Source organism: Mesocricetus auratus, unplaced genomic scaffold (genome assembly GCF_017639785.1).
Source record: "Mesocricetus auratus isolate SY011 unplaced genomic scaffold, BCM_Maur_2.0 Super-Scaffold_100009, whole genome shotgun sequence".
Lineage (NCBI taxonomy): Eukaryota > Metazoa > Chordata > Mammalia > Rodentia > Cricetidae > Mesocricetus > Mesocricetus auratus.
In genome coordinates, this window is record NW_024429193.1 from 53,653,928 (window position 1) to 53,681,404 (window position 27,477).

At 36.4% G+C, this 27,477-nt stretch overlaps 1 protein-coding gene across 1 annotated transcript in view; it reads left to right on the top strand.

Annotated features, from left to right (window-relative positions):
* The window catches only part of Sycp1 (synaptonemal complex protein 1), a 97,521-nt gene that overhangs the window by 2,469 nt on the left and 67,575 nt on the right, over positions 1-27,477 (top strand). The window contains exons 4-11 of the mRNA XM_040752137.1: positions 47-103; positions 1,627-1,791; positions 3,410-3,477; positions 4,096-4,169; positions 8,383-8,441; positions 18,366-18,435; positions 18,988-19,061; positions 22,081-22,189. Of these exons, the coding sequence (XP_040608071.1) occupies positions 47-103; positions 1,627-1,791; positions 3,410-3,477; positions 4,096-4,169; positions 8,383-8,441; positions 18,366-18,435; positions 18,988-19,061; positions 22,081-22,189 (676 nt within the window). The remainder of the gene's footprint in view (positions 1-46; positions 104-1,626; positions 1,792-3,409; positions 3,478-4,095; positions 4,170-8,382; positions 8,442-18,365; positions 18,436-18,987; positions 19,062-22,080; positions 22,190-27,477) is intronic.

Here is a 27,477-nt window from a genome sequence, read left to right on the forward strand (position 1 = left end):
TATTAGCTCTAAAAATACAATCTTACAGGAAATATTAATTTTTTAGGTTGCTAATTCTGGCAGTTGCCACTATCAGGAAGGACTAAACGACTCTGATTTTGAGGTCAGATATTTCCTTATTATTGGAATTTCATTATTTGAATATACCTTTTTGAGTATTAATATTTGGTTTCTATTTTAAAGTGTATTCTTTGAAATCTTTTGGTGGTTCTGGAGACTAAATCAGAGCCTCATGCATTTTCGGTAACTGTTTTACTACAAAATTGCATCCCCATTCTAAATATTTTTTTCCTCTTAAAGTATTTGAAGCGCTAAGCTTTTGTATTTTTGCTGGGTAAAAGCAATCAATTATTTTTGGGGAAATTTAATTTTAAATAAAAATTAAGACTAGAGGAGTGGAGATGAATGCAATATGTGAAAAGGCCAATATGTTACAAAAATATCTTTTAATGAAATTGTTATCTGGATGCTTTATTGTGTAAGGAATTTATTTATAGGATATGCCATAGTGTTTATATTATAAAAATCATTCTTGTAGCGTATCTTCTAAATTTATGAAAATCAAGTGGCCTGATAAGTGCTATATGTCTAAGCTTTTCAAGTGTCATAGAATGAAAAAATTGGAACCAATTTATATTTTGATAAGAGGTTATCAGTAAACAGATATCAGTTTTATTTCTCTCTGTCGGTCTGTCTACCTACCTATTTATTTATGGTTTTTAGAGACAAGGTTTCTCTATATAATAGTCCTGGCTGTTCTGGAACATGCTCTGTAGACCAGGCTGGCCTTGAACTCTCAGAGATCTACTTGCCTCTGCTTCCTAAGTGCTGGGATTAAAGCCCAGTTTATTATTTTTTTAATTGAGCTTGAGGATAACTTCATGTTAGAGTTATGTTACTTGCTTAGCATGTGAGATGCCCCGAGTCCCCAGCTCCAAAATGAGTAGCAAACCCAAATTCCTCTGGCATTTATAATATGATGTGGATAAAAAAGGGCAAGAAACCTAAATAAAACCTAGGTTCATTGAAAATTACATATTATATTTTTCATGTCATTGTATTTTATACATCACACTCTAAATTTTCAAATTATTATTTCTCTAATCAAAATGCTGTAAGATAATTGTTAACATTTATGTATTTCATGTGGAGTGATGTATTTTAGCTTTTATCCAGTCAGATTCATTGATTAAATTTTTTTTCTGTCCTCTCCAGCTTCACAGACCTTTCCAGCATCTGCCTGTGAAGTTTCTTTTCTTTTTTTTTTTTTTTTTTGGTTTTTCAAGACAGGGTTTCTCCATGTAGCTTTGTAGACCAGGCTGGCCTTGAACTCACAGAGATCCGCCTGCCTCTGCCTCCTGAATGCTGGGATTAAAGGCATGCATCACTAAGCCCAGCAGGATTAAATTTTTTCTAACTTGTGCATTTTTCAGTTTTGAATTTATTCAGTAATTGTAATGAAGTAGCATATGCTGTCTTGATACTATGAAATCAGAGTTAATCCTGTTAGAGTATAAATTGAATACACAATTTGTCACCATTAATATATATGTATTTGTGGTAGATAACTGTAGTTGGTTATATTAAAATCTTAGGCAATTAACTTTTGGAAATTTACTTAAATAGAATTCAGAGCCAATGAGCAGACTATATTCAAAGCTGTATAAAGAGGCTGAAAAGATCAAAAAGTGGAAAGTAAGCATAGAATCTGAACTGAAGCAGAAAGAAAATAAGTTGCAAGAAAACAGAAAGATAATTGAAGCCCAGCGAAAAGCTATTCAGGAACTGCAGGTATAATGAAGTTTTTGAATTACGAATATGGCAAATAAATATTATTTGAATCAAAAATAAAAGAAAAAAGATAAAAGTATGGCATACAGTAAATATTGGCACAATATTGTTGGAAATAGAATATTAATTCATAGCAAATTAGATTAATTTTATTGCCTTTTGAAATTGCATTAATAAAAGTTGCAGTTCAGCTTTAGGAATGAATAAGGACAAATTCCACAGAATTCAATGAAGATGATTAAGGGAATGATTATTTTACATAATAACCAATTTAATAACATTAATTTATTACAAAGTTTAAAATTTTAATTCTCACTAATGCTAATTTGATGTGATATATATCAGATTGTACTTCCACATAAAACTTTGAAACTGTTTAGTTTTGATATACCATAGAATGAGAAAAAGTCAAAGTTGAAAGAAGCAGATAATACACTTTAAAGTTATTAGAAATAATTTGTGCTAAATATTATTGAATGCTTTTACTGGTCATTCAGCATTTTTTTTTCCAGTTTGTGGGCACATACTTTATTTTTTTTCTTTTTACAAAAGTTAAATTAGAAACAGGCTTGTTTTACATGTCAATCCCAGTTTCCTCTCCCTCCCCTCTTTCCCATTTCAGCAAATTTTAATCTGATGAAAAGTGAAAGATTCCTTCCTTTTTACATTTATTAGGGTATGAGTGTGTGTGTGTGTGTGTGTGTGTGTGTGTGTAGGTCAGAGGACAATTTGTGGGAGTCAGTCTTCTTCCTATATCATGTAGGTTTTGAGGATTGAACTCAGATTGCCAGGTATCGAGCATATGTACTAACTGGCTGAGCCATCTTGTACTCCCCTTCTCCTTTCTTGAGATCGGGTTTAGTCTTGTATAGCTCAAACTGGCCTCAGATTCACTGTATGTATTGAAGTTGGTATTGAATTCCTGATCCCCATGCTTCCACCATAGTTGCTTTTTTACTCTTTGGCTCTTTACTATTTAGGGGGCCCACCTCCCAGCTCCCAAATAATTACACATGTAGACTTATTCTTTCTTATGATGCCTGACCGTAGCTTGGCTTGTTTTTTGCCAGCTCTTCTTTACTTAAATTGTCCTATCTTTTGCCTCTAGGCTTTTACCTTTCATTACTTCTTACTCCATGACTTGCTGTGTAGTTAGCTGGGTGACTGGCCCCTGGAGTCCTCCTCCTTATCTTGCTCCTCCTTCTGATCCCTCCTCTTCTCCTTCTATTTATTCTCTCTGCCTGCCAGCCCCACCTATTTCCTGCCTTTCTGTTGGTCATTCAGTTCTTTACTAGACCAATTAGGTGTTTTAGACAGGCAGAATAAAACAGCTTCACAGACAAATGCAATATAAAAAAATGCAACACATCTTTGTATCGTTAATCAAAATGTTCTACAACATAAATTAACACATCCCAAACTAATATTCCATAGCATCCCACCTTCCAAAGAAACCCATATATTTATAATTCATAAGCTATTACAAAAATTTATTATGTGGAAAGAAAATAATCTTATAGAACTTATATAATGTGTTAATAAAGAAACCCTGCTTCATGATTACACTCACTGATTTTCTAAACAAAATGTGATTAACTTTTTATATTTTTTAAATTAGTTTGAAAATGAAAAAGTAAGCTTGAAATTAGAAGAAGAAATTCAAGAAAATAAAGATTTAATAAAGGAGTAAGTAGTAACTTAATGATTTTACTTCCATATTTATTATTAAAATAGTTTTAATTTGTTGAGTATTGTCTTTGTGATACATAGCATAACAATAATTTCTGCTTGAATGTGTGGGGAGCCAAATAAAGCCCTGAGTGGTTGTGGAGGGAGTAGGTGAAAGTCTTGAGTGAATATATATTGTTTGACATGGGCACAGCCTCAGCCCCTTCCTAGGGAGTAGCAAAGCCTTTCTAGGGTGAAGTGTGAGGGGATGGCAAAACCAAATCTGATCTGAAAGAGAATGTTGACTGTGTGCACGTAAGAATTTTTTTGTTTTGTTGTTGTTGTTTTTAGAGACAGGGTTTCTCTGGATTGCTTTGGAGCCTGTTCTGGAACTTGCTCTGTAGACCAGGCTGGTCTTGAACTCACAGAGGTCCACCTGCCTCTGCCTCCCAAGTGCTGGGATTAAAGGCATGCGCCACCACCACCCAGTTCTACTTTTTCTTGATATAATTGTTAACTGTGTGATACATGGTATATACAAAATAAAATGTTTAAAATTGTAACTATATGTCTGTAATTTCATGTATTATTTTGCTTTGAGATTAGATTACACTCAGGGAAACTTTTTTTCTTCAGGAATAATGCTACAAGACATTTATGTAATCTGCTTAAGGAAACCTGTGCTAGATCTGCAGAAAAGACAAATAAATGTAGGTATCTTTCTTATTTTATGTGGTTGTATCAATTTATTACTCATTTAATGGTGGAGACAGGAGAAATTTAAGTTTTTAGAATTAATTTTGATTTTATTGAATTTTATGTCTCAGACCTTATTTTTTTATGTAAGTAGTAGCTAACTTTTTAAAGGTAATAAATAAGCAGTTTAATACTCACTTCAAGTGTGATTTTAACAGTAGCCTTTTCTGTGTAGAACTACCGTGCCATTGAATCAAGAAGATACAAATCCATATCCATAATAGGAAATAATGCTGTGGGGTAGGCATGGTATAGTAATACATTTTATAACTACATTAAGGCATTGGTACCATAAGAATACAGAAGAATTGAAAATTTTCATCTAGTAATGGAGCCTTTGTAACACTGTAGTGTACAATAATTTGTAGCAGTGCTTCTGTAAATAAGCCAGTTGTATGGAAGTATATAACATATTAATTATATAATACTTGATAATTGAGTATATTACTGCTTTTTACATTTTCTAGCCTATATTTTAGGTTTCTATTTAAAGTGTACTTCCACACACACAAAAAAGTTAACTTTAAAACAGCCTCAAGCAGGTCCTTCAGAGGTATTCTAGAATAGAAGAGGACATTGTTATCATAGGAAATGATAGATAGCTCCATGTGTGTTCCTACTCCTAAAAACCTTCCAATGGAACAAGATGTGGAAATAGAATACAGTGATGCTTATTATCTCGATACTGTGTATGCCTCAGATAAATTTGTGTGTATATATATCTTGATTTTTAAGCAGAAAGTTCAAAAAATTAAAAAAAAAGAAAACAGTAGGCATGGTGATATATGCTTTTAATCTTAGCTTTTGGGAGGCTGAGGCTGAAAGATTGCAAGTTTGAAGCCAGCCTGGGCTATGTAGTGAAATTCTGTTTCAAAAGACCAAGAAAGAAAAGTATATAAGGATAAAAAAAATAGTTTTGTATAGCTGTACAATATTTTGTTTTGAGTCTTATAAAAAGTTAAAATTTATAAAGTAAAATAGCTGCAACAAGCTTAGGTTATTATCAAAGAAAAAAACTAAAGCAAATTTAGTGTAGTCCAAATGGACAATGTTTATAAAGTCATCAGTATGTAGTACTGTTCTAAGCCTTCACATTCACTTACCCCTCATTTATTGACTCACTCAGTAAAACCCACATGGATTGCATTAAGAATAACAAAGGCATGGTGGCACTTCCCTATTATTACAGGACTTGGGAGGTAGAGGCAGAATTTTGATGAGTTCAAGGCCAGCCTGAGCTACATAGTGAGCCCTTTCTTAAAAAAGTGAACGCCTGGGAATGTAGCTTAGTGAGAATGTTTGCCTACCATAATTAAGGCCCTAAGTTCGGTCCTAGTACTGAGTAATTTAAAAAAATTTACATTCATGTATTTCTTCTTTGGTGTTTGTCTTTATATAGATCTGAGTTTCTTACCCATATTATTTCCTTCTCTCTAAAGAACTTGTACATTTTTGAAGCTTGACTACTGACAATAAATTCATTTTGTTTACAAATAGTTTTAAAAAATTAAAATCACATTTATTGTGTGTGTATGCGTGCGTGTGCATGCATGCATTTGCTGTGGTACATTTGTGGAGGTCAGTGGGCAACTTATAGGAGTTAATAGCTCTCAATCACCATTTAGTCCAGGCTGACTATCCTTGGGCCTCAGTCTTCTGATCCCAAACCTTGCAAATTAAAATGTTCTCATTTACCTTTACTTCTAACTCTTACTTTGTTTCTTCATTGGTATTTTTTCCCCTTTAGTTTATCTTTGGTTTCATATAGTTTGAACATAATAGAATTAGTTGCATTTTTTTCCTTTTTTCTCTTTTGGTGCTTATCTTGCTTTTGTTCTCAAATCTTATGGATATGTGGTTTAGTGTCTGACATTAATTTGGAGAAATTCTTACTTGCTATTGTTTGAAATAGTCCTTTTGTTTTCTTTTAGTGTTTACTTATGCATAAATTTCATCTTTTATAACTTTCTCACAGTTTTATTCTGTTGTTTCTTTCTGAAGCTTTCTCTTTGTTTTTCATTAAAATTATATTATACTTACCATTTTTTATGTGTATGGGGTAATTCCTATCATCTCTGTCCTATGTAGTCCTTGTTCTGATGTTTGCTCTGTGTTTTTTGCTGTTCTTGTGCCTTACTACTTTACAGCTGGACATGGAACTGATACCAATTGGTCTTCAGTTACAGTTGTATTGAATAGAGGATAGGGAGAGGTGCTGGAAATATTCTGTAGACCTGTGATTAGACCTCAGTCTTTTCGTAAATCCTTGCCTGTGAGTTAAGTAAGAATTTTTTAAGTAGTTTCCTTTCCCTTTAGGTCAGACAAGATACAAAATGGCTAGAGTGTGCTCCAGTTTGGTATTTTCCCTTTTATAAATCCCTTTCACCTTCTCCCCTCTCCTCCTCTCCTTCTCCTTCCCTCCCCTCTGTTGTCTCTATTCTCTTCCCCTTTCCCCTTCCCTTTTCTCTTCTTCCCTTCTTTCTCTTTCCCCCCTCTTTCTTTTTTCTTTTCTTTTCTTTTTTTTTTTTTTTTTTACGAGACAGGGTTTCTCTGTATTGTTTTGGAGGCTGTCGGTCCAGCCCAGCCTCAAACTCACAGAGATCCGCCTGCCTCTGCCTCCAAGTGCTGGGATTAAAGGCGTGCGCCACCACCGCCCGGCTCCCCCCTCTTTCTATTCCTTTTCCTTTTCCCTCACTTTACTTTCTTCCTTTTCTTCTCCTATGTGGGTAGTCTAGAGTGGTTAGAATAGTGTATTTTTATTCTTCTGTTTAGAGGACTGGAATCAGTTCGTTCTCCTTCCCCCAGGTCAGTAAGTCTGTTTTAGCCCTGGTTAAATAGTTTTTCCCACAGGAAGCTCTATTAAGAACAGGATGCTTTTAGTGTATTTCAAATAGCCTCTCTTCATTCCTCTTGTTGGAACATGAGATGATGTTTCTCTGAACCTAGGAAAATTTTAAGAAATTAAACTTGTAAGGATGTTGTGCCTACTACTCCTATCCCTTTGAAGGTTTTATCTTGAATTTATTCACATTGAGTGACTAGCAATACCAATTACAGTTCAGGTGTTTTTGCTTTTATTTATTTTTTAAACAATCTTTTCTCATTTTACATACATACAGTCTCAGTCCCATTTCCTCCCCTCCTCTTGCTCCCCCTATTTTACCTCGACCCTACCCCCTATCCACTCGGAGAGTTTAAGGCTTCTCCAGGGAGTCAAAAAAGTCTGGCACAACACTTTGGGGCAGGACCAAGTCCCTCCCCACTACATCTAGGCTGAGCAAGGTATCTCTCCAAAGAGAATGGGCTGCAAAAAGCCAGTTCAAGCACTAGGGATAAATCCTGGTTCCACTGCCAGTAACTCACAGACTGCCAAAGCCACACAATTGTCACTTGCTTTCATAGGGCCTACTTTGGTTCTATGTAGGTTCCCCAGTGTCAGTCCAGAGTCAGTGAGCTCCCACCAGCTCAAGTCAGCTGCTTCTGTGGGTACCCCCATCATTGTCTTGACCCCTTTGCCCATATTATTGTTCCTCCTTCTCTTTGACTGGACTCTAGGAGCTCAGCTCAGTGCTTAACTGTGGATCTCTGTATCTGCTTCCATCAGTTGTTGGATGAAGGTTCTGTAATGACAATTAGGTCTGATTTCAGGTGAAGGCCAGTTTAGGCACCCTTTCCACTATTGCTTAGGGTCTTAGCTGGGATCATCTTTGTGAATTCCTAGGAATTTCCCTAGTGCCAGGTTTCTAGCCCCATAATGGTTTTCTAAATCAAGATACCGGTATACATCTTGTTCCTTGCTCTCCCTCTCTGTCTTGCTTTTTAAAATGCTGGCTCTGGTTTCCAGAGTTTTCTGTTCTTTCTTTTCAGCTCAGATAAATTGTAAACTGTGAGTTTTGTCTATCCATGTCTCTAATTTTGAAGATAGTGACTTGCTCTGTGACCTTTCTTCTCTTTTGGGTCAAACAATTTTCAGTTTATTTTATTTCTTTCTTATGGAATAGAAACTTCCAAGCTTCTTGCATAACAGACCAAAACCTAGATGCTATTTTGAGAAACTCAGAACTAAATTATATAGCCACAATTTTGTGTTTTAATGTTTTTCTGAGATAAGTATTATCTTGTTGATATTTTAAAATTTAATTTTGAAGTTTTTAATGATAATTACAGATGAATATGAACGGGAAGAAACCAGACAAGTTTATGTGGATCTAAATAATAACATTGAGGTAAGTGTTAGTAAAAGTATGATTATATTAAGTAAAGAATTTCTAAGCAGAGTGATAGCTACAGAGTTCTTAACTGTAATTGATAAAAGATCATTATTTAATTTATGCATGATTGAATCACCAGTAAAACTCTTAAGGTTCTAAACTATGAATACTAACTAATGTTTTGTATATAGTAGCCTTTTTTGGAGGGGGCATGTGAGGCATGGTCTCACTATGTAGTCGAGGCTCACCATCCTCAGGCCTTAGTGTTCTGAATGCTGAGATTACAGATGTGTGTAACACCCTGCTGGATTGTAGGAGCTTTCCTCCTTCTCTTTCTTTCCTGTATATGTATGTGTGGTGTTGACATGTGTGCGTGCATGTGTGTTTACATATGTATGGGTACATGTCTGTGCATGTATATATGGAAGCTTAAGGTTGATATTAGGAATTTCCCTTCTATACTCTACCACCTTATCTGAAGTGGGACATCTCAATCAAACCTAGAGCTTGCTGATATGGCTAATTTCCCTAACCAGCTTGCTTCAGGGATCGCCTGGGTCTGCCTTCCAAGACTGGAATTACAGGCAGGCTACCACTCCCACTTAGAATTTATATAGGTTCAAGGGATTCAAATTCTGGTCCTCTTTCTATATGGCAACTGATTTCACTGTAAAACCACCTCTCCAATTCTGTAAAACCTCTTAAATTAACATGTTAGCAGTATTAAATATTTATTGGCTTCTCTGTGTCAGAGACCAGCAAATTGTGACATATAAAAAGTTGAGTATTACTAACCTGTATTTTGTTCGTGCTTACTTTTGTCTTCTGCCATTCACTGCTTTGTTTTTATGCTATAATATTTTTCTGTTTTGTTTCTTAGCTTTATAAGATACTTTCTGATTTTGATTCTTTGTTCTTTCCATAACCTGTATTTTCAAGCTCTTATGTGTGCTTATGAACATTGTTTTTTTTCTTCTAACTGTACTAAACATCATTATTCAGTTATTCTCTATCTCGCTATTTCATTTAACTTTTATGAAAAGTATTTAAAACTTCATGACACTTGTGTGATACACACATTTTTATTTTGTATGTGTGTACATTCTTTATCATATTCAGTATAAAATTTCCAGTACAGTGGGTTTTGTGTTATATCCTACATGCTTAAAATAGTTCCAAACACATAATAGGCACTCAGTAAATATTTAGGGGATGAATGTATGAATAAAATAATTTGATTTTTGTAAAGCAAATTTATTGAAGTTGAGTAAATGTGTACTATCAAGTGATTTGAATATAATTTTGAATTCTTATGAGGTTGCCTCATGTTAGTGGGGAAGAAAGAAATTTAATAAGCGCAGATAAGTTAACATGGTAATTTTGAGCCTATTATTTGTTTTTGTAAGCCCCTCAAAATTTTGTGGATTGTGGCAGGAGACTATTGTATGTTAAAATGTGGTTATTAAGAGAATAGAGTGATCCTTGTGAGAGCTTTACCCATGAGGAGGAGTGGACTGGGCTTGGGAGCTGGGGAGGAGGCAAGGGAGATCAGAGGGGGCAGGAGGAGGTATGAGACGGAGAACTGTGGTTGGAAAGTAAAATAAAATATAAAGCAAAAAAAATTACATGTCTGTTGTCCACCACTTGATCCTTTGAAATATATATGTATACTTTATGGAATGACAGAATGTAATTAACATGTAGGATTTCACATTTTTGTAGTGCGATCATATTATTTGCTTTCAAGAAATAATGACCACATTACACTCATAATTTTATAACTAAATAGGTGGAATTTACCTGTAATTATAGAGTTGTATGCATATTTTAAGGTTTTGTTCTCTGAAAAACAATTTAAATACATTAGGTATAAGGGTGTGTACTATCTGTGTAACACTTAAAAAAAAGAGATTAGAGTGACAATATTTACTTAGATGTTGTTCAGTGTTATGTGACATTAGGCATTCTATAATATTTTTACATGCATACATATATGTAAATATTAAATACATATAATTTGTTTTTAAAATCTTTATTTTATATGCACATTTGCTTGTGCGAGGGTGTCATATAACTTGGAACTGGAGTTATTGACAGTTGTGAGCTGCCATATGGTTGCTGGGAATTGAACCTAGGTCCTCCGGAAGAGCAGCCAGTGCTCTTAACTGCTGAGCTATCTTTCCAGCGCTTAATACATATAATTATATTGTTAATCCCACCAGGCAAGAATAAGACCACTACCACAATTTAAAGCTAAGTTTGAAGCAAGCTTTAATTACATACTGTCCAGACTTTGGCCATGCCTAATCTAGGGTTCCCAGGAAATAGTGACTAGTCACATTTTGCAGAGGCTTAAAACAGCAATCCCATAAGGCCACTGTACTTACTGCCAGGTCCAGTCAGGGACAAGCACACATTTTGATGTATACTTCCTACCTTCATACTTCCTGCTAACATCCAATAGGTGCAAGCGTACATCCTGACATATTTCTTGCCCACGTGTCTCCCATCTATATGTGATCAAACACATTGAATACAGATGAAGTCAAATAAACTTGTTTAGGGGAACAGAAAACATGGCTTGTTATCTGCCATAAACAATAGCCTCTAGCATTTCAGGAAGTGTCTGTCCTTGGGCAAGGGTTGGAGGCATTTGGCTCTCACATTACCCCCTTTGGTTGTATCCTGAGTCAAATCCTTGATTCTGTGATAGGTACCTATTTATATTGGGATCTAGTAACCATCAGCTTATTGATACCCAGATAGGAATTATCATCTAGTTAAGGTATTAATGATTCAAGAGCCAACAGGAATTAGTAGACACAGAGAGTCCAAGGCTCTGAAATGACTGACATCAGGGTTACTATCTAAAAGGAGCCTGGAAATGAGAATGGTCACCAGTTGCTTATTTCATCTCAGGTCTCTCTGTTTTGTAATGTTTCTTTGAGTACAGCCAGGTTATCTGTAATTAGTCCCAAATAGCTTGTGTAGAAACAACAATTTTCTCTTAAGGTTATACAATAACCTCTCTGTTTTACCTAGAGCAGGTCAAGTGTCCCATCATATTGTAGAAATATTCCAGTGAATGAATCTACCTGTTGTTAGATCTGGGCCCATTTTCCTGGTATGACAATTGATACTGCTTAGGTAGCTATTTTTTGTCCCCTATGCCAGAAAGTTTCCTTTAGACTTAGTATTTCAACCTGTTGGGGACAAAGGGAGACAGTCTCTTTTGTAACTACTGGAATCAGGAAATGGGTGTTCATCAGAATATTCTGGCTGGCTGACTTAGCTGAAGAGACAGGGATCAATCACTTTGGCTGAAGTGGTTCATAATCAGCTTTCAGCAAATCCAGAGCTCAGTAGTTAGCATTCTGCAACTGATTCCTGGATGGTGTCTTTCAGCCAAGTGGAAATCTTCTGCTACAGATACAGATTAGGGACAGAAGTTTAATAATTTAAAGGAAAACCTTACATTTGGAACTTTCAGGCCCAGGGTCTGATTAGGGGAAGAGTCCTAAAACCAGGAAAGAGATCCAATTCTCAGGAATAGGCAGATGGGGAAACTTAGGCTGCATTTACCTGGAGTCCCTTTCTAAGGATTCAGACATTATGCTGGCCTGCCCCTGTCACCTAGCAGAATGCACTCAGGCAGTACTCTGGTCAGCCCAGGGTTCCATGACTACTAGTCTGCACGAAGGTGCAAAGGTCCCCTTTAAAAAACAGACCCACCCACTTATGATCTCCCAAAAGCAGGCAACAGAGTCAGAGATAGCCCCTGTTCCCACTGTTAGGAGTTCCACAAGAAGACCCAAATTGCACAACTGTAGCATATTTGCAGAGGGCCTTGGGCAGTCACATGCCGGCTCTCTGGTTATTGGTTCCATCTCAGTGAGTCCCTATGAGCTCAGGGTAGTTGATTCTATAGGTTTTCTTGTGGTATCTTTGACTCCACTGGCTTCTACAATCCTTCCCCAAGCTCTGTCTAATGTTTGACTGTGGGTCTCTGCATCTGTTTCTGTCAGTTACTGGATGAAACCTCTCTGATGACAGTTGGACTAGGCACTAATCTGAGTATAGCAGAGTATCATTAGGAATCATTTTGTTGATTTCTTTCTTTTCTGTCTGTCTGTGTCTTCCTTCCTTCCTTTCCAACCATATTTTGTTCTATTCTAGGTCTCTGGGGTATCCCATCTCTGGGTTCTGACCCTCAGGGGTGAGCTCCCTTTCATGGTATGGGTCTCAAGCTTGGCCAGTCATTGGTTGCCCATTCACAATTTCTGTACCATCTTTACCCCTGCACATCCTGTAGGTAGGGCAGATTGTAGGTTGAAGGTTATGTGGCTGGGTTGATGTCCCAATTCCTCTACTGGAAGTCTTACCTGGTTACAGGAGATAGCCAGTTCAGGCTCTGTATCCCCTATTGCTAGGAGAACACCCTCATAGATTGCTGGGAGTACAATGCAAATTCTTTTAAATAGGGGAATGGTAAAAAGTTACAGTTGTGTGATAGTTTGTAATTGGCTCCCATAAGCTCATAGGGAATGACAATATTAAGACGTATGGCTTTAGCAAGGAGAGATATATGTGAGAGATTGGAGGAAGGAAAGAAAAAGAGGGAAATAATGTAATTATACTGTAATCTCAAAAATAAAAGAAAAACAATCTGAAAAATAAAAAAGGTATGGCTTTGTTGGAGTAGGTATGGCCTTGTTGGAGGAAGTGTATTTGTGGGAGGGAGGTTTAAGGTCTTATATATGCTCAAGCTACTCCCAGTGTCTCAGTTTACTTCCCATTGCCTGAGGATCAACATGCAAAAGTCTCAGCTCTAAAGACAGAGGTTTCTGTCCCACCTGGTCCCACAGCTGCTTCAGCCCCAAATAAACACACGTTGCCAATGTCTAGGGCTTCTTACTGGCTAGCTCTCCCTCTAATTATTAATCCACAGCTACTAATCTATGTGTTTCTACATGGCCTTATCTTACCAGAGAATGCCTGGCATATCCTATCTTCCCAGTCTTTACATGGCATCTCCTTGAGGCTCCTCTATGCCTCTCCCAGCAGCATTCTCCTCCTCTCCTAACCCCACCCAACTTCCTGGCCAATCAGTGTTTTATTCATCAACCAATAAGAGAAACACATGCAGAACTCCTTCTCCCATCACAACTCCTTCTCCAGTACCATGCCTGCCTGCATGTCATCATGTTTCTCATCATGATGATAATGGATGCTTCTGAAACTGTATGTCACCCAAATTAAATGTTTTTCCTTTATAAAATTTGCTGTGCTTGTGGTGTCTCTTCACAGCAATAGGAACCCCAACTAAGACAATCTGAAACCTGCTTATCTTTTAATATGAAGCCTGTTAGCAGACAAACTTGTGTGACTTTTCTCAACAGGAGACCTAATAGCTCCAGAAAAAAAGCAAGACTTGATTTTTACATATGAAATGGACTAATTAGGTGGCTATAGTCTTGGGGACAGGGAGCAGATTGCCTGCTGCTGCCAGACTGATAAAGCTAGCTGTCAGTGCCATCAGAGATCTGAGAAGGAAGTCATAGGAGGGAGTATAATCCATATGGTCCATGCATCAATTAAAATGACAGATTTGCCCATTACCTAGACAGTCACCACCCCACCAGCTCCTGTGGTCTCCATGACTTTGTTTGGGGTAGAAGTTCCAGGACAGCATCAGTATTAGGCCACCAAGCCCGGAAAATAAGAGTCTTTCCTGTGGAAGAAGAACATGGGGGACTGACCTTTGTCTAGGCAAAGTAGGATAACCAACTCAAGAGTATCCTGTTTGTCCACAGTTTGAGCTGGGTCTTGGTGGCAAGTGAGGCATTGGGATAGTCCTATCTGCACAGTGGTTGGCCTTACCATAACCCAGATAGAGTTGTGGTCATGTCCCATCATTTTCTTGAAGACCCTTGGGGTCATTGCTAGGAGTTAGGGGTCTCTGTCATAGTTAAATTTTTCTATTAAACATTTAAAAATGCTATATTCAGGAGGTATCTGATAAATTTCAGAACCATTATCTATTAAGTATGTCTGATCTAAACAAACTTTGCTTGTTTTTAGTTACTACTTGTATGCTCAACCTTGAAAATATACAGGAGGCTAAATAAGGCTTATTTTTGTAATTAATTACATTAGTACTTAGCATGACTATAAATATAGTTATGACTCCATTAAAGAATTTGATCCATTATGAGGTGACTTACCATTAACTTGCATGTCTTAATTATCTTTAACAGTTTGCAATAAGTTAGTAGCTTTTAAGATTAGGATTTTATAGCTGTTAAGTGTAGACTTAAAAAAAATAACAATTTCTGAATTGAAGCTTTTTTAGTATCAAGATTTTAACTCATAAATACAGATTAAAGAGAGACTGGGAACTTTCTTGATCCTTTTATAAGTACACCATTACAGGATATAACAGTTTCTTATATGACTCAGTTTATTAAAGTAGCTAAGGCTTAACAAAGTTAGCAAAGACAAAGAGACTAGACAAAATTCTTAAGCCCGAATAGACGTTAGGTAAGGAGAGACATTCTTTATGCCAGTTTTTTCAACCTTCCTAATGCCATGACCCTTTGACATAGTTTCCCATGTTGTGGTGACCCCCCCAATCACTCTTGTTACTATTTCACAACAACAATTTTGCCATTGTTATCAATTACAGTGCAAAAGTTCAACATGCAGATAGTCCTAAACTACTCCTGTGAAAGGGTATTTGACCCTCAAAAACTGCTGCTCTGAACTCTTTGCCAGACTGCTTAGGTCATTGTTTTCATAAGATATGTATAAGATAAGAATCATAAGATAGGAATATCCCAGTTTCTGGTATTTAGTGTTGGATGCTCATAACTACGGCCCTAATTCTTTAGTCATCCATCCATCCATGACCATGTATTAATAATATGAAGATTTTATAAACTTAAATTTAAAATCTGTTCCTTAAAATATTGGTTTTTTAAATTTAAGTTTTCTGTAACATGCCAAAATTTCCTCTTAAAGAAGTTTAAAGTTTCTTAATTCCTACAATATAAAAAATAATACCCTTTTTATTTCAAGAGGGAAGATACAATGTATACAGGGCAAAATCAAGCTCTAACATGCAAATAATTCAATGTTTAGTACCAGGATTAATTTATAATCCTTTGGGCTTTCCCAAGGGATTTAGGTCATCTGTCTAGTCCCACTTTGGCAGCATACATAGCATACCTTCTAGGATCTTCTAGCAGACTCCATTTCATTGCAACTGGTATTTCTGGTGACTATTACATGATACTGGCATCTCCAAAACTGATAGGGTCCCCAGCTGCAACTAGGCTTTCTTTAGGAAGTCCAGCCCTACCACACAGTGGCAAGCTTCTGCCAAGGATCTCCAAGATCCTTTTTATGTATAAATACCACCTGGGTGACACTTATGTTACAAAGTTTGGTTGCCAATGCAAAGTACATTCTTGTGTATGATTGCATGAAGGCACAGCTTTATTTTTATTAAACAAGCATTATTTTAAAGTCCTGTCTATCATAAACCTTGTTTTCAGTACAGGACAGGAATTATCATAAAAAATCCATTCTAATCTAAAGTATCCTGGAGGTGTGTTTTCTTGTTTGTTGGGCCACACCATGTGGGTTACCTTTAATCAAGAAGGCAGTGAAGTCACATGACATCTGCCCTCTCCAACACTAGCAAAGGTGGCTACCTATAGATGATGGCAGACCACGTGTTGCTTATATCCCAAAATGGAATCGTGCCATATGGTTCCTTTATTATTAACTGTCAACCTCATTATAAATTTTAAGTAACTTTTTTTTTCTGAGACAGGGTTTCTCTATGGCTTTGGAGGCTGTCTTGTATAAATGTATGTTGGCAACCAGGCTGGTCTGGAACTCACAGAGATCTGCCTGCCTCTACCTCCCAAGTGCTGGGATTAAAGGCGAGGGCCACCATTGCCTGGGTTAAGTTAACTTTTTTGTTAAAGATGTAGATTTTTAACGATACCCAATAAACTTACAAATCTCGAGATACAGAAAGTTCATATAATAGTGCTGGGCAAGTAAATGCAACCAGCCTTGCTCTTTTCTCCCTGTCATAGCTCATGACCCAGACATGGAGACTTTAAAAGCATGCCTGGGTCTGAGAAAGGGAAAGCCATAACCCAGTTCCAGAGCCAGCTTCTCAGTAAGATAGAACAGCATAAAACAACTTTAATATTATGCATATCCAAAAGACATTTGAATCCTTACTACATTAGATCAAGTGGACAGAAAGCTTAGAGATAAATTCTGAGCCTGCATACCTCACAGCAAGAGAAATAGCACAGTAAGTTCACACATTCAAAGAAAACAAGTCAGAATGTGGTTGCCACCATACATTTATATATTCACAATTCTGTCTGAGTTCCACATTTGAAACAAAACTTATGTACACACCAGAAAACACAGACCCATCCACATACAAAAAATAGACAAAACTTTATAACCAATCAGAATCAGGCATGAGGGTGATGTCACACTATTTGCATTGGAGAGGAGAATATTGGGGGTCCCAGATCTAGAACCCATGGAGCAGACCAGACCAGACTGCCTCACTAGGAGTCCTCTGTAGATCTTGCTGCATTTCTCAACATAGTAGTTCATAGAGATAGTCTGCAAACAGAAGGCAGCCTTGGAGCTTTGGAGTGCCTCAAAGGCAATTCCCTCAGCTCTGGCTGGTTTGACTCTCACAGAGGCCTCTACAAAATATTAATTCCACCAGGTGAGAATAAGATCACTATAATTTTAAGACAAATTTGAAGCAAACTTTATTTAAATACTGGGCAGGCTGATGGATTCTGGCCAGGTCCATTCCAGGGTTCCCAGGAAATGGTAACTAGTCATATTTTGCTGAGGCTTAACATGGCAAATCCATAAGGCTTTTCACCAGGTCCGGTGGGGGAAACACACATCCTGATGCACTTCCTGCCTGTGTACCTCCTGCCTACATCTTATCAGGGGCAAGCATACATCCTGACATATTTCCTGCTCATGTACCTCCTTCCTGTCAGTGTTCTGTGTTACTCTGATCAGTTGAAGAGAGTCACTCCAGCATGTTTAAGGGCTTAGCAGCAGCAGAGGAATCAACCTCTGATGTAGTGACTGCCTCATGGCTTCACAAAAAAAGCCTCTTTATTGTTACACAAGAGAAGACACCCTTAGTAAGTTAGTTTCTGAATAGTAAAACCTCTTATCTGTAATTGTTTGAAGGAGCCATTACCTAAGCAATTCTCAGCCCTACTAAACTTCTTGGTTTATGTCTTAGGAGTAGGTTGTACAAAGGCTCTGTGATTCCTTCAAAAGATAGATAACAATCACTATTTCCAAAAGATGACTTCAAAGCCAGATACAGTGGATCTGTTGAAATTTTCACTATACTGCCTACATGTGATCAAGCACATCTAGTAGAGTCAAGCTTGTTTAGGGGATTGAAAAAAACATGGCTAATTTTGTGCCATAAATAATAGCCTCCAGCATTTCAGGAATTATCTGTCTTTGGGCAAGGGGCTTACAGGTTGGAGGTATTTTTATTTTATGGATCTCTTAGGCATAGTCATTAAAACTTAAAATAGTGTGTGTGTGTGTGTGTGTGTGTCTGTCTGTCTGTCTGTCTCTGTCTGTCTGTCTCTGTCTGCCACAGGGTGCTTGTAGTGGTTGGAATTGGTTCTTTCTTTCTACCATATGGATTCCAAGGACCAAACTCAGGCTGAAAAGTTAGCTGATACTTTTGTCAGCTAAGGTATCACATTGACTTCATTATAGACATAACATGTATCTGTTTGCAGTTTTAAAAGTTGTATGATTTATATCCAATAATTATGTAGTAAAATTTATTAACATTTTAAAAGTTTTAAAAAAGTCTCATTTTAAAAGTTAAACTTTGTATTCTAGAAAATGATACTAGCTTTTGAGGAACTTCGTGTGCAAGCTGAGAATGCCAGACTGGATATGCATTTTAAGTGTAGGGTTCCTTTTTAACTTTTCATGTTGCTTTTCTGCTATGTATGCTTTATTAGATTCTATTAATATTTATATCCCTTTAATTTCATGTCTTTGCTTTTGTAAGCTCCTCAAAATCTTGTTGATTGTGGCAGGAAATATATATGTTAAAGTTTCTCTTGGTTTTGAAACCACCTTTTCTATGAAATATTTATTATAGCTTGTATTTAGATTTTTTAGAGGCATAGTTTTGCCTTCCTTATATATTTCTTGGTAAGTTATTAAGATATATATCTAAGATTTGATACTTGATGTAACTATTATATAAAGAACAAAGTTTTTTGTAAGTGCTGTTATAAGAGCTATAGGACTTTAATCTATAACTTTGATACTGTATATAGTCACTATTTTACTAAACAGAATTGGCAGAAAGAAAATATCAGTTTTAGTGTACTAGAAACTTTTGAGGTTTAGTATAATTTTGAGATAAACAAGGAAATGAAATCTTTAAATTTTGTTGGTCATGGAAAAGTTGTACATTTGTGTTAAGACAAGGTTTATTCTATTTTTAAAGTAAAGGAAGATCATGAAAAAATTCAACACCTTCAAGAAGAATATAAGAAGGAAGTAAACGACAAGGAAAATCAGGTTTTAAAAATAAAAATAACCAGCTATTTATATTCTTTTAAAAATGAACTCATAATTTTTGATCAATACATAATGTTTATACATATTTATGATGTATAGTGTCATGTTTCGGTTTATGTCCATATTGAATAGTGATAATAGGTTAATTAGCATATTTATCACTTAAATTTTATAGTAGGTTCATTTAAATCCTAACTATTCTGAGATTAATGCTACGTTCTTTATATTTGCTACTTTATAAAATACCTAAAATATTGAAATCATTGTGTTTGCTGACATGAGATAATTTATATATTTTAATATTATATATTCAGATATTTTGCCTTTTGCTTAATTTTCATGACTCAATTATGCACTTATTAGGTCAGCCTTCAGTGTTTTTGAATCAATGACTCTAAAATGTTTAAATTAGTTTACATTGCTGAAAAAATATGAGAAATTTTGTTCAAACAAAAATACCCTAATGTAAATATGATCATTGATAACTGCACATTTTGCAATTTGTTTTGAAATTAATCTCTATAACACTGATGAAAGAAAACTAAAACATTCTGTTGCCTCTTTCTATTAATAATTCATTTAATGGAAGACTTGAAATGGTAAGTCTGTATTCTCTGATGTTTGCAAGAACCTTAATTTAGGTTTATATTGCTATCTCTTTTTCATGATGAATAGAAAGTGATATATAATAGGGGATCCTAGCTGAGCATAGTGGTGCACTCCTTTAGTCCTCATATTTATGAAGCAAAGGGAGGCAGAACTTTGTGAATTCAAGACCAGCCTGGTCTACACAGCGAGTTCTAGGATAGGCAGCCCTTCATAGAGAGACCTTGTCTCATAAAGGAGGAAGGGATCCTCTTTTATGTCTTCCTACCTTCTCTGATTTTCCAGAAGATATCTTGTAATCATAGTTAAGGAGGGTATATATTTAAACAATAATAAAAATTAGAAGTGCAGAAAGGATACTTAGAGTTAAAATTGTGATTGAAAGATATTTTAGTTGTAAGCTATGTTTATATTGTGTGAAAGTCTTTAAGCAATCTTTTTATATTTTAACTTTATTTTTAAACCAGATTTCCAGGAGAAGGAAGTCTTCTTTTAAGATTGTGCTTATTTCATAAAATGTAAAGATGGACTAAAATGATAAAAAGGATCATTTTGGAATTCTTGGTGCCATGTTAGAGCCTTTAGATTGTTGAACCTTCTTGCTAAGTCATTGGCCTGCTAGTGTTTTCTCTATGGGTTTGTAAATACCATTGTTTGTAAGATTTTTTTCAGACATTCTAAATTCCTTCATGGGGATAGAAATGTGACAGATAACATTATGAAGCAGAGCTTGACAGTGTAGGAAAGGTCAGCTGAGTGTTCTTATTTTTATGCTGACTTTTCCATTCTATCTTTTATACCCTTTATGTAAGTATACTCCTTTGCAATATCCATTTTAGAGATACTCTTTTTTGTTTTGAGGTGCTGGAACTTGAACCCAGGGTCTTGGGTATGCTAAGTAGCTCTATCCCCAAACTGTCTTTTAAAGTTTGGATGCCTGTGTCATTTGCAAAGGTAGAGCAGGGTTAGTTCTCTGATGGCATTGGCTGGTAGGTGGTAGAGTCCAGAGTTGTTTTTTTTTCCCTTTGTCTTTGGTTTTGAGTCAATCTAGTGAAGTGTCTGCGTCCTCTAATTAAAAATTTTGAGCACTCTTTGGGTTAGCTTGCTTCTCATTATTTAGTTTCTCCCTTTCTAAGTTCTTTGGCTTTACCCTATTTTTCTAAGTTAATCCATTTTCCCTTTCTTCCAACTGCTTTCATTTTTTATATATTATGCTTTGGATTATAGTTGTCTTGTGACTTTGTAGAGAAAAAGTTTATCTTTGTTATTTTTCTGGCTGTTTTATAGGTGAGTTGAAGATAAAAATAGGGAGGTTAGCTTTTTTTTTTTCTAGTTCGGATCTTTAATTTCTGCTGTTTCTTTACATTAACTGTAACCATCTGGATACTATCGGTTATCTAAATAAAGATTTTTCAATAGTTTGTCTTCCTAAATCAGCCTAGAACAACCATTTCTCCTCATTTGTCTGATTGTTTTCTTTCTTTCGAGACAGGGTCTTTCGGCGTAGTGCTGGCTGTTTTAGAACTTGCTATGTAGACTGGGCTGGCCTTGAACTCATAGAGATTCTCCTTCTGCCTCCCAAATGCGGGTGTTAAAGGCCTGTGTTACCATGCCTGGCTTGCCTGATTAGTTTCTATGCATCAGAACTATTTTAACCCTTTGAAAGTTGTATTGTTTTCCATGAGACTGATTTAGATGCTCCTTTCTTAGCCAGACGTGGGGGCACATGCCTTTAGTCTCAGCAGAGGTAAGTGGATTTTTATGAATTAGACGCTATAGAGTTCAAGTACAGTAAAGGCTACATAGTGCAAAAACAAAAACAAAACAAAAAACCCTAATATCAATACTAATAAAAGATAGATTCGTCTTTCTTAATTTTGAGATTTTTTTTTTTTTTGGTTTTTCGAGACAGGGTTTCTCTGTGGCTTTGGAGGCTGTCCTCTAACTCGCTTGGTAGTCCAGGCTGGTCTCGAACTCACAGAGATCCGCCTGCCTCTGCCTCCGGAGTGCTGGGATTAAAGGCATGCACCACCAACGCCCGGCTTTGAGAATATTTTTGTTCTATTACTGGTGGTGATGCTCAGGTGTAGTTGTGTGTTGAGTTACTTAAAGGCGAGTTTTCTCATTTCTAAATACTTAATACAGTTTCTAGTGTTCAATAACATTTATTGAGTGAATGAATCATTTTTCATTATATAATATTCTCTAAAAGTTTGAAATGAGTAGTTTAATATTGAGTATGTTAAACAAGTTTACTCATTCATTCAATAATTTATTTTATAAGCTTGTATTAAATGACAGGTTGAGCTGTATAAAAAACATAAAATAAGCATATAAAGTATAGGTGATAATACATGCTAAGGTGATAATTTTAACTCTCTACATCTACAGTGTTTTTTAAATTTTATTTTAGGTATCACTACTATTGATCCAAAGAACTGAGAAAGAAAATAAAATGAAAGATTTAACATTTCTGCTAGAGGAATCCAGAGATAAAGTTAATCAGTTAGAGGACAAAACAAGTAAGAATTTATATAAAAACATAACAATGTCTTACGTATTCCTTTTCTAAATTTTTGGGTTTTGTCACAGTTTTTTAATGGTATTTTCTAGTGCTGTGCTCTTCAACTTGGTTTGGAGCAGTTGAAGGGAGGGCAAAATTGAATTACTTGGCGATGTACTCCCACCACCTCCTGAGACAGGGTTTCTCTATGTAACCCTGGCTGTCCTGGTACTCACTCTGTAGACCAGATTGGCCTGGAATTCAGAGATTGCCTGTCTCTGCCTCCTTAGTGCTGGGATTAAAGGCATGCACCACCACTGCCTAGCCACGTAGGGATCTTTATTAAAGCACATATGCCCCTCTTTTCCCTTTTTCATACTTTTAACCTTCAGCTTCAACAATGTGCTCTAAAAAGACTTTTTTTTTTTTTTTTTTTTTACGAGACAGGGTTTCTTGGTATTGTTTTGGAGGCTGTCGGTCCAGCCCGGCCTCGAACTCACAGAGATCCGCCTGCCTCTGCCTCCCAAGTGCTGGGATTAAAGGCGTGCGCCACCACCGCCCGGCAAAGACATTGATTTTTAATTATTTTTAGACAATACATTTTATTTCCTGCATATTTGATGTGATGTGCACTTTTAATTAATGTACTTATTGCATATTGATCACTTTAAATTATCATTTCTATCATTTCTTTATAATATATGTAGTTTGCATCCTTGTTTCTCTGATAAACAATATGACCAAAAAAAAAAAAAAGCTGGGGAGGAAGGGTTTATTTGATGTATACTTTCAGGTCTCAGTTCATTTTTGAGGTAAGTCAGGGCAGGAACAAAGTCAAGAGCAAAAGCTGAACCCTGAAAAGAAGTTGTCTACCACCTGCTCTCTAGCTTGCTCCCAGTTCATGTTCAGCCAGCTATTTACTTTTTTCAAATATCCTTTATTAATCCCTCTCAATTATTGATTATACATGAAAACATACTTTCTGGAAATGTTGATGCTTGATAGCTAATAGTCAAGACATTTGGTCAATTAATCAGAAATAATATGTAGGGTTCAAATATACTAGATATCCTAGTACATATACTAGATATAATAGGTAGGGTTTAAATATACTAATTAGGATTTAAATAGGTAAACAGGTAGGATTTAAATATACTCGATATCAAGCAAACAAGGCTTTGACTTTAGCTGAAATGCAGTAATACTTTTGTTTGTGTTATGATTGTAGCTCTGTGCTTTTTATGCAAGTGTGAGCTCACTGGAAATAACTGGTATAGAACATTTGCTTCAGTGGAAGAATGGGTTTTCCCTGACTCATTCCTATGAATGGGTTCAGCCAGCTTTTTATACAGCATGATATTTCAGCAGTTGCACCATCCATAGTGGGCTGGGCCCACATGTGTCAATTAGCAATCAAGAAAATGCCCTATAGACATGCCCATAGGCCAGTCTGTTCCAGGCAATTTTTCAATCTCTTTCCAGGTGTATCAGATTGATAAACAAACAAATATTAACCTGGGCAATGGGTCCTTTCATGTTCTTTTTTGTTCCTTTGTTTGTCTCAAGTGCTTGGAATAGTTCCTGAAACACATGAAACACTCAGATATTTTATAAGTGAGTGAATCCTGTGGGAGTAGTATGGAAGAAGTTATTAATTTTCAGAGAAAGTTGTTTGGAAAGGTATTGGGGAAAGCTGCTGAACTGTTCCTTAGATGATTAATAGTTTACTAGAGAGTTATTGGAGATAATAAATAAGGCATGCCCTGTGAAAGTCATGGAAATGTGAAGGTAAAAGTATCTGTGGTAAACTGAGGAGTGAGTGAGGAAGTGTCTTAGAGAACACAGGCAGAGGAAACTATGAATGTTTGTATCTAATAATGAAGAAAAATATCAGTTGTTTGTATTGAATTGAATGTACTGATACTTTTCAAACTTATTCAAATGACAGAACATTAAGGAGGCATAATATACAGTGTGATACACCAACTATCTTTCCAGAATATAGTAAGGGTTTTTTGTTTTTCTCTTGTTGAACATTTTTCCAGTAGCTAATGTACCTGGTTCCTGCTAACTTATGTTTCTTAATTTTACCTTATATTTATTGCTTTATAGTTCATATACCTTTATAGTGAAGCTTAATGAAATTATTTAATTTTTGCCACATTTTGTATTTGTGTGTCTGAGAGAGAGAGACAGACAGACAGACACAGACACACAGAGAGAGGTTGACTTTGTCTTCCTAGACCAGTGGTTCCTTTTTTAAATTAATTTTTACTTAAAAACAATCTTATTTTACTTACCAATTCTAGCTACCTCTCCCTTCTGTCCTCTCTTTCCTCCCATCATTCCCCCATCCCACCCCCATCCACTCCTCAGGGAGGGTGAGGCTGCCCATGGGAGATCACTAAAGTCTGCCACATCATTTGGGGCAGGACCTAGGGACTCCCCTGTGTATCTAGGCTGAGAGAGTATTCTTCCACAGGGAATGGACTCCCAAAGCCCATTTGTGCACTAGAGTTAAATACTGGTTCCACTGCCAGAGGCCCCATAGTCTGCCCAGTACCCCAAATGACAACCATATTTGGGGGCCTGGTTCGGTATTAAGCTGGTTCCCCAGCTGTCAGACTGGGGTCTGTGAGCTCCCCCACTTGCTTAGGTCAGCTGTTTTGTGGGTTTCCCCAGCCTGGTCATCTTTGCTCATCTCTCCTGCCTCTCTACAACTGGATTCCAGGAGTTCTGCTTAGTGTTTAGCTGTGAATCTCTGCTTCTGCTTGCATCAGCTACTGGATGAAGGCTCTATGATGGCATTTAAGGTAGTCATCAATCTCATTATAGGGGAAGAGCATTTAAGGTAGCCTCTCCACTATTGCTTAGATTCTTAGTTGGAGTCAACCTTGTGGATCCCTGGAGATTTTCTTAGTGCCAGGTTTCTTGTTAAGTGCATAATGGCTCCCTTTATTAAGGTGTCTGTTTCCTTGATCTCCTTCTCTCTTCTTCCCTAACTTGACCTTCCTGATCCTTCATGTTCTCCTCTCCCCATCCCTTTTCCCCCTCTTCTTTCTCCTTCCTCTCTCTCTCCTCCTCTTGTGCTCCCAATTTACTCAGGAAGGTCAGTGGTTCTTAACCTTTGGTTCATGACCCCATTGGGGGTGGAAAGACCCTTTCACAGGTACTTATAACAGTAGCAAAATTAATTATGAAGTAGCAATGAAAATAATTTATTTTTAGAGGGTTACCATAACATGAGGAATTGCATTAAAGGGTCACAGCATTAAGAAGGTTGAGAACCATTATCCTAGACTGTTTTTATCATATAATTAATAAATGATGATAATATATATTGTCCTATAATGTATTACGGCAATTCTCTCACTTGAACTCAGAACTCATCAATTCAACTAGTCTATAGTTTGCATTGTCTTTGCCTTACTGGGATTACAGGAAGGCTGCCACTCTGGGAATCGGAACATTGATGTGCTTTATCCAATGAGCTGTATATCCAGCTACTACATTTCACCCTGTACTTTTGGCTGTTTCTGTGCCACCCATTTTAAGTTTGTTGGTTCAATTCTTCTATATTCTTTTTTACTCTTAGTAAAGGTTTTCATTGCAATTCATTGGGAAGAGGGGATCCTTCAATTAAGACAACTTTTGAGAAGGGTCTTTGATTTAACCTGGAGCTTGCTGATTTTTCTGGATAGAAAGGCTATCAAACCCTAGGGATTCTGCTACTTGTTTCTCCCTAAAACTAAAGTTACAGGCATGTGCCATCTCACCCAGCTTTTTTAATGTGTGTTTTGGGGATCAAACTCAGGTCTTTATGTTTGCGCATCAAGTACTTTATTGATTGAGTCATCTTCCTATCTCTCTGTAGTGGCTTGGATGAGAATGGCTGCCATAGGTCATATGTTTGAATATTTGGTTCCCAGTTGATGGAACTGTTTGGGAATGATTGGGGTTTTGGCCTTGTTGGGGGGAGGTGTATCACTGTGGGCTTTGAGGTTTCAAAAGCCTGAGGCATTCCCAATTTGCTCTCTGTACCTTGTGCTTGTGGATCAAGTATTGGGGACAAAGTAATTATGATCTATGGCTGCCACAGGGAGCTGGGAAGATGACTCATTCAATAAAATACTCCTAGCTATTGTGTCAGAGATATGCCTGCCAGATGCCATGATCATGTTGGTAATAGACTTCAGTTCTCTGCCATGGTGAGCCCCAAATTAAATGCTTTCTTTTATAAGTTGCCTTGGTCATGGTGTTTTATCTTGGCAATTGAAAAGTAACTGACATTTAGTTTTTGTTTTTTAAGAAATTAGTTTTTAGGACTGGAGAGATGACTCAGTGGTTAAGAGCACTCTTTTGCTCTTCCAAAGGACATGGATTCAATTTCCAGTCCATATGTGATGGTGCACAACAGTCTGGTAGTCCAGTTCCAGGGGATCTGATGTCCTCTTTTGGCTTTGGTGGGTATTGAATGCATGTGGTGCATTCAATGTAGACAAAACACTCATATACATTAAAATAAATCTTTGAAAGAAAAAAGAAATTAGTTGCCAACCTAACTGTTGAACTTTGAATAAGTAAGTAATAAGTAAGTAATCTTTTTCTGTTTTTGCAGCATTTTAGATTTTATTTATCTTTGATTTTGGATGTTATAGTATGATATTTTAAGATATTGATAACAATTTTATATCTTCTGGAAATTGTAAATTATTACCCTTTGTTATTTGCTTCTTAAAAATTCTTAGCAGTAATCTTTTTAGATATTAAGTATCTCCATTATGCTTATTTTAGATAGGATCTTTCTGTGTATCCCAGTTTGATTATTACTTTGCTCTGTTAACTCGAGCTTGGGTTTGAACTTGTGATTCTCCTTCCTCTGCTCTATGTGAACTGAGGTGTTTTATAGGCATATACCACCTTGTTCAGCCTTATTTGCACAGGTCTGGTTTCTTTTCTTGAATAACAAGAATGTCTGGCATCGCAAAACAAAACAAAAACTTTGGTTATCTAAAAATCCTACCTTCTGGCATACTCAATTCTATTAAAAATAGTTTTGCTTTAATATTCCTTATTTTTGTTAATATCTTCTGACCTATCTTATAAATCAATTTTTATTTTTAAGTTACCAAGTTGTAGGTTTCATTTTAGTATTTAAATATATTATTTCATTGTACTTTGTTCTTATTTATTTTACATTTCCATTGCCCTTCTCTATCTTCCCTGTTCCTTTCTTGCTTATTCCTTTACTCCCTATCAAATAGTTTTCTGCTTTCATTTAATAAAAAATACATTACGTTCTCTCCT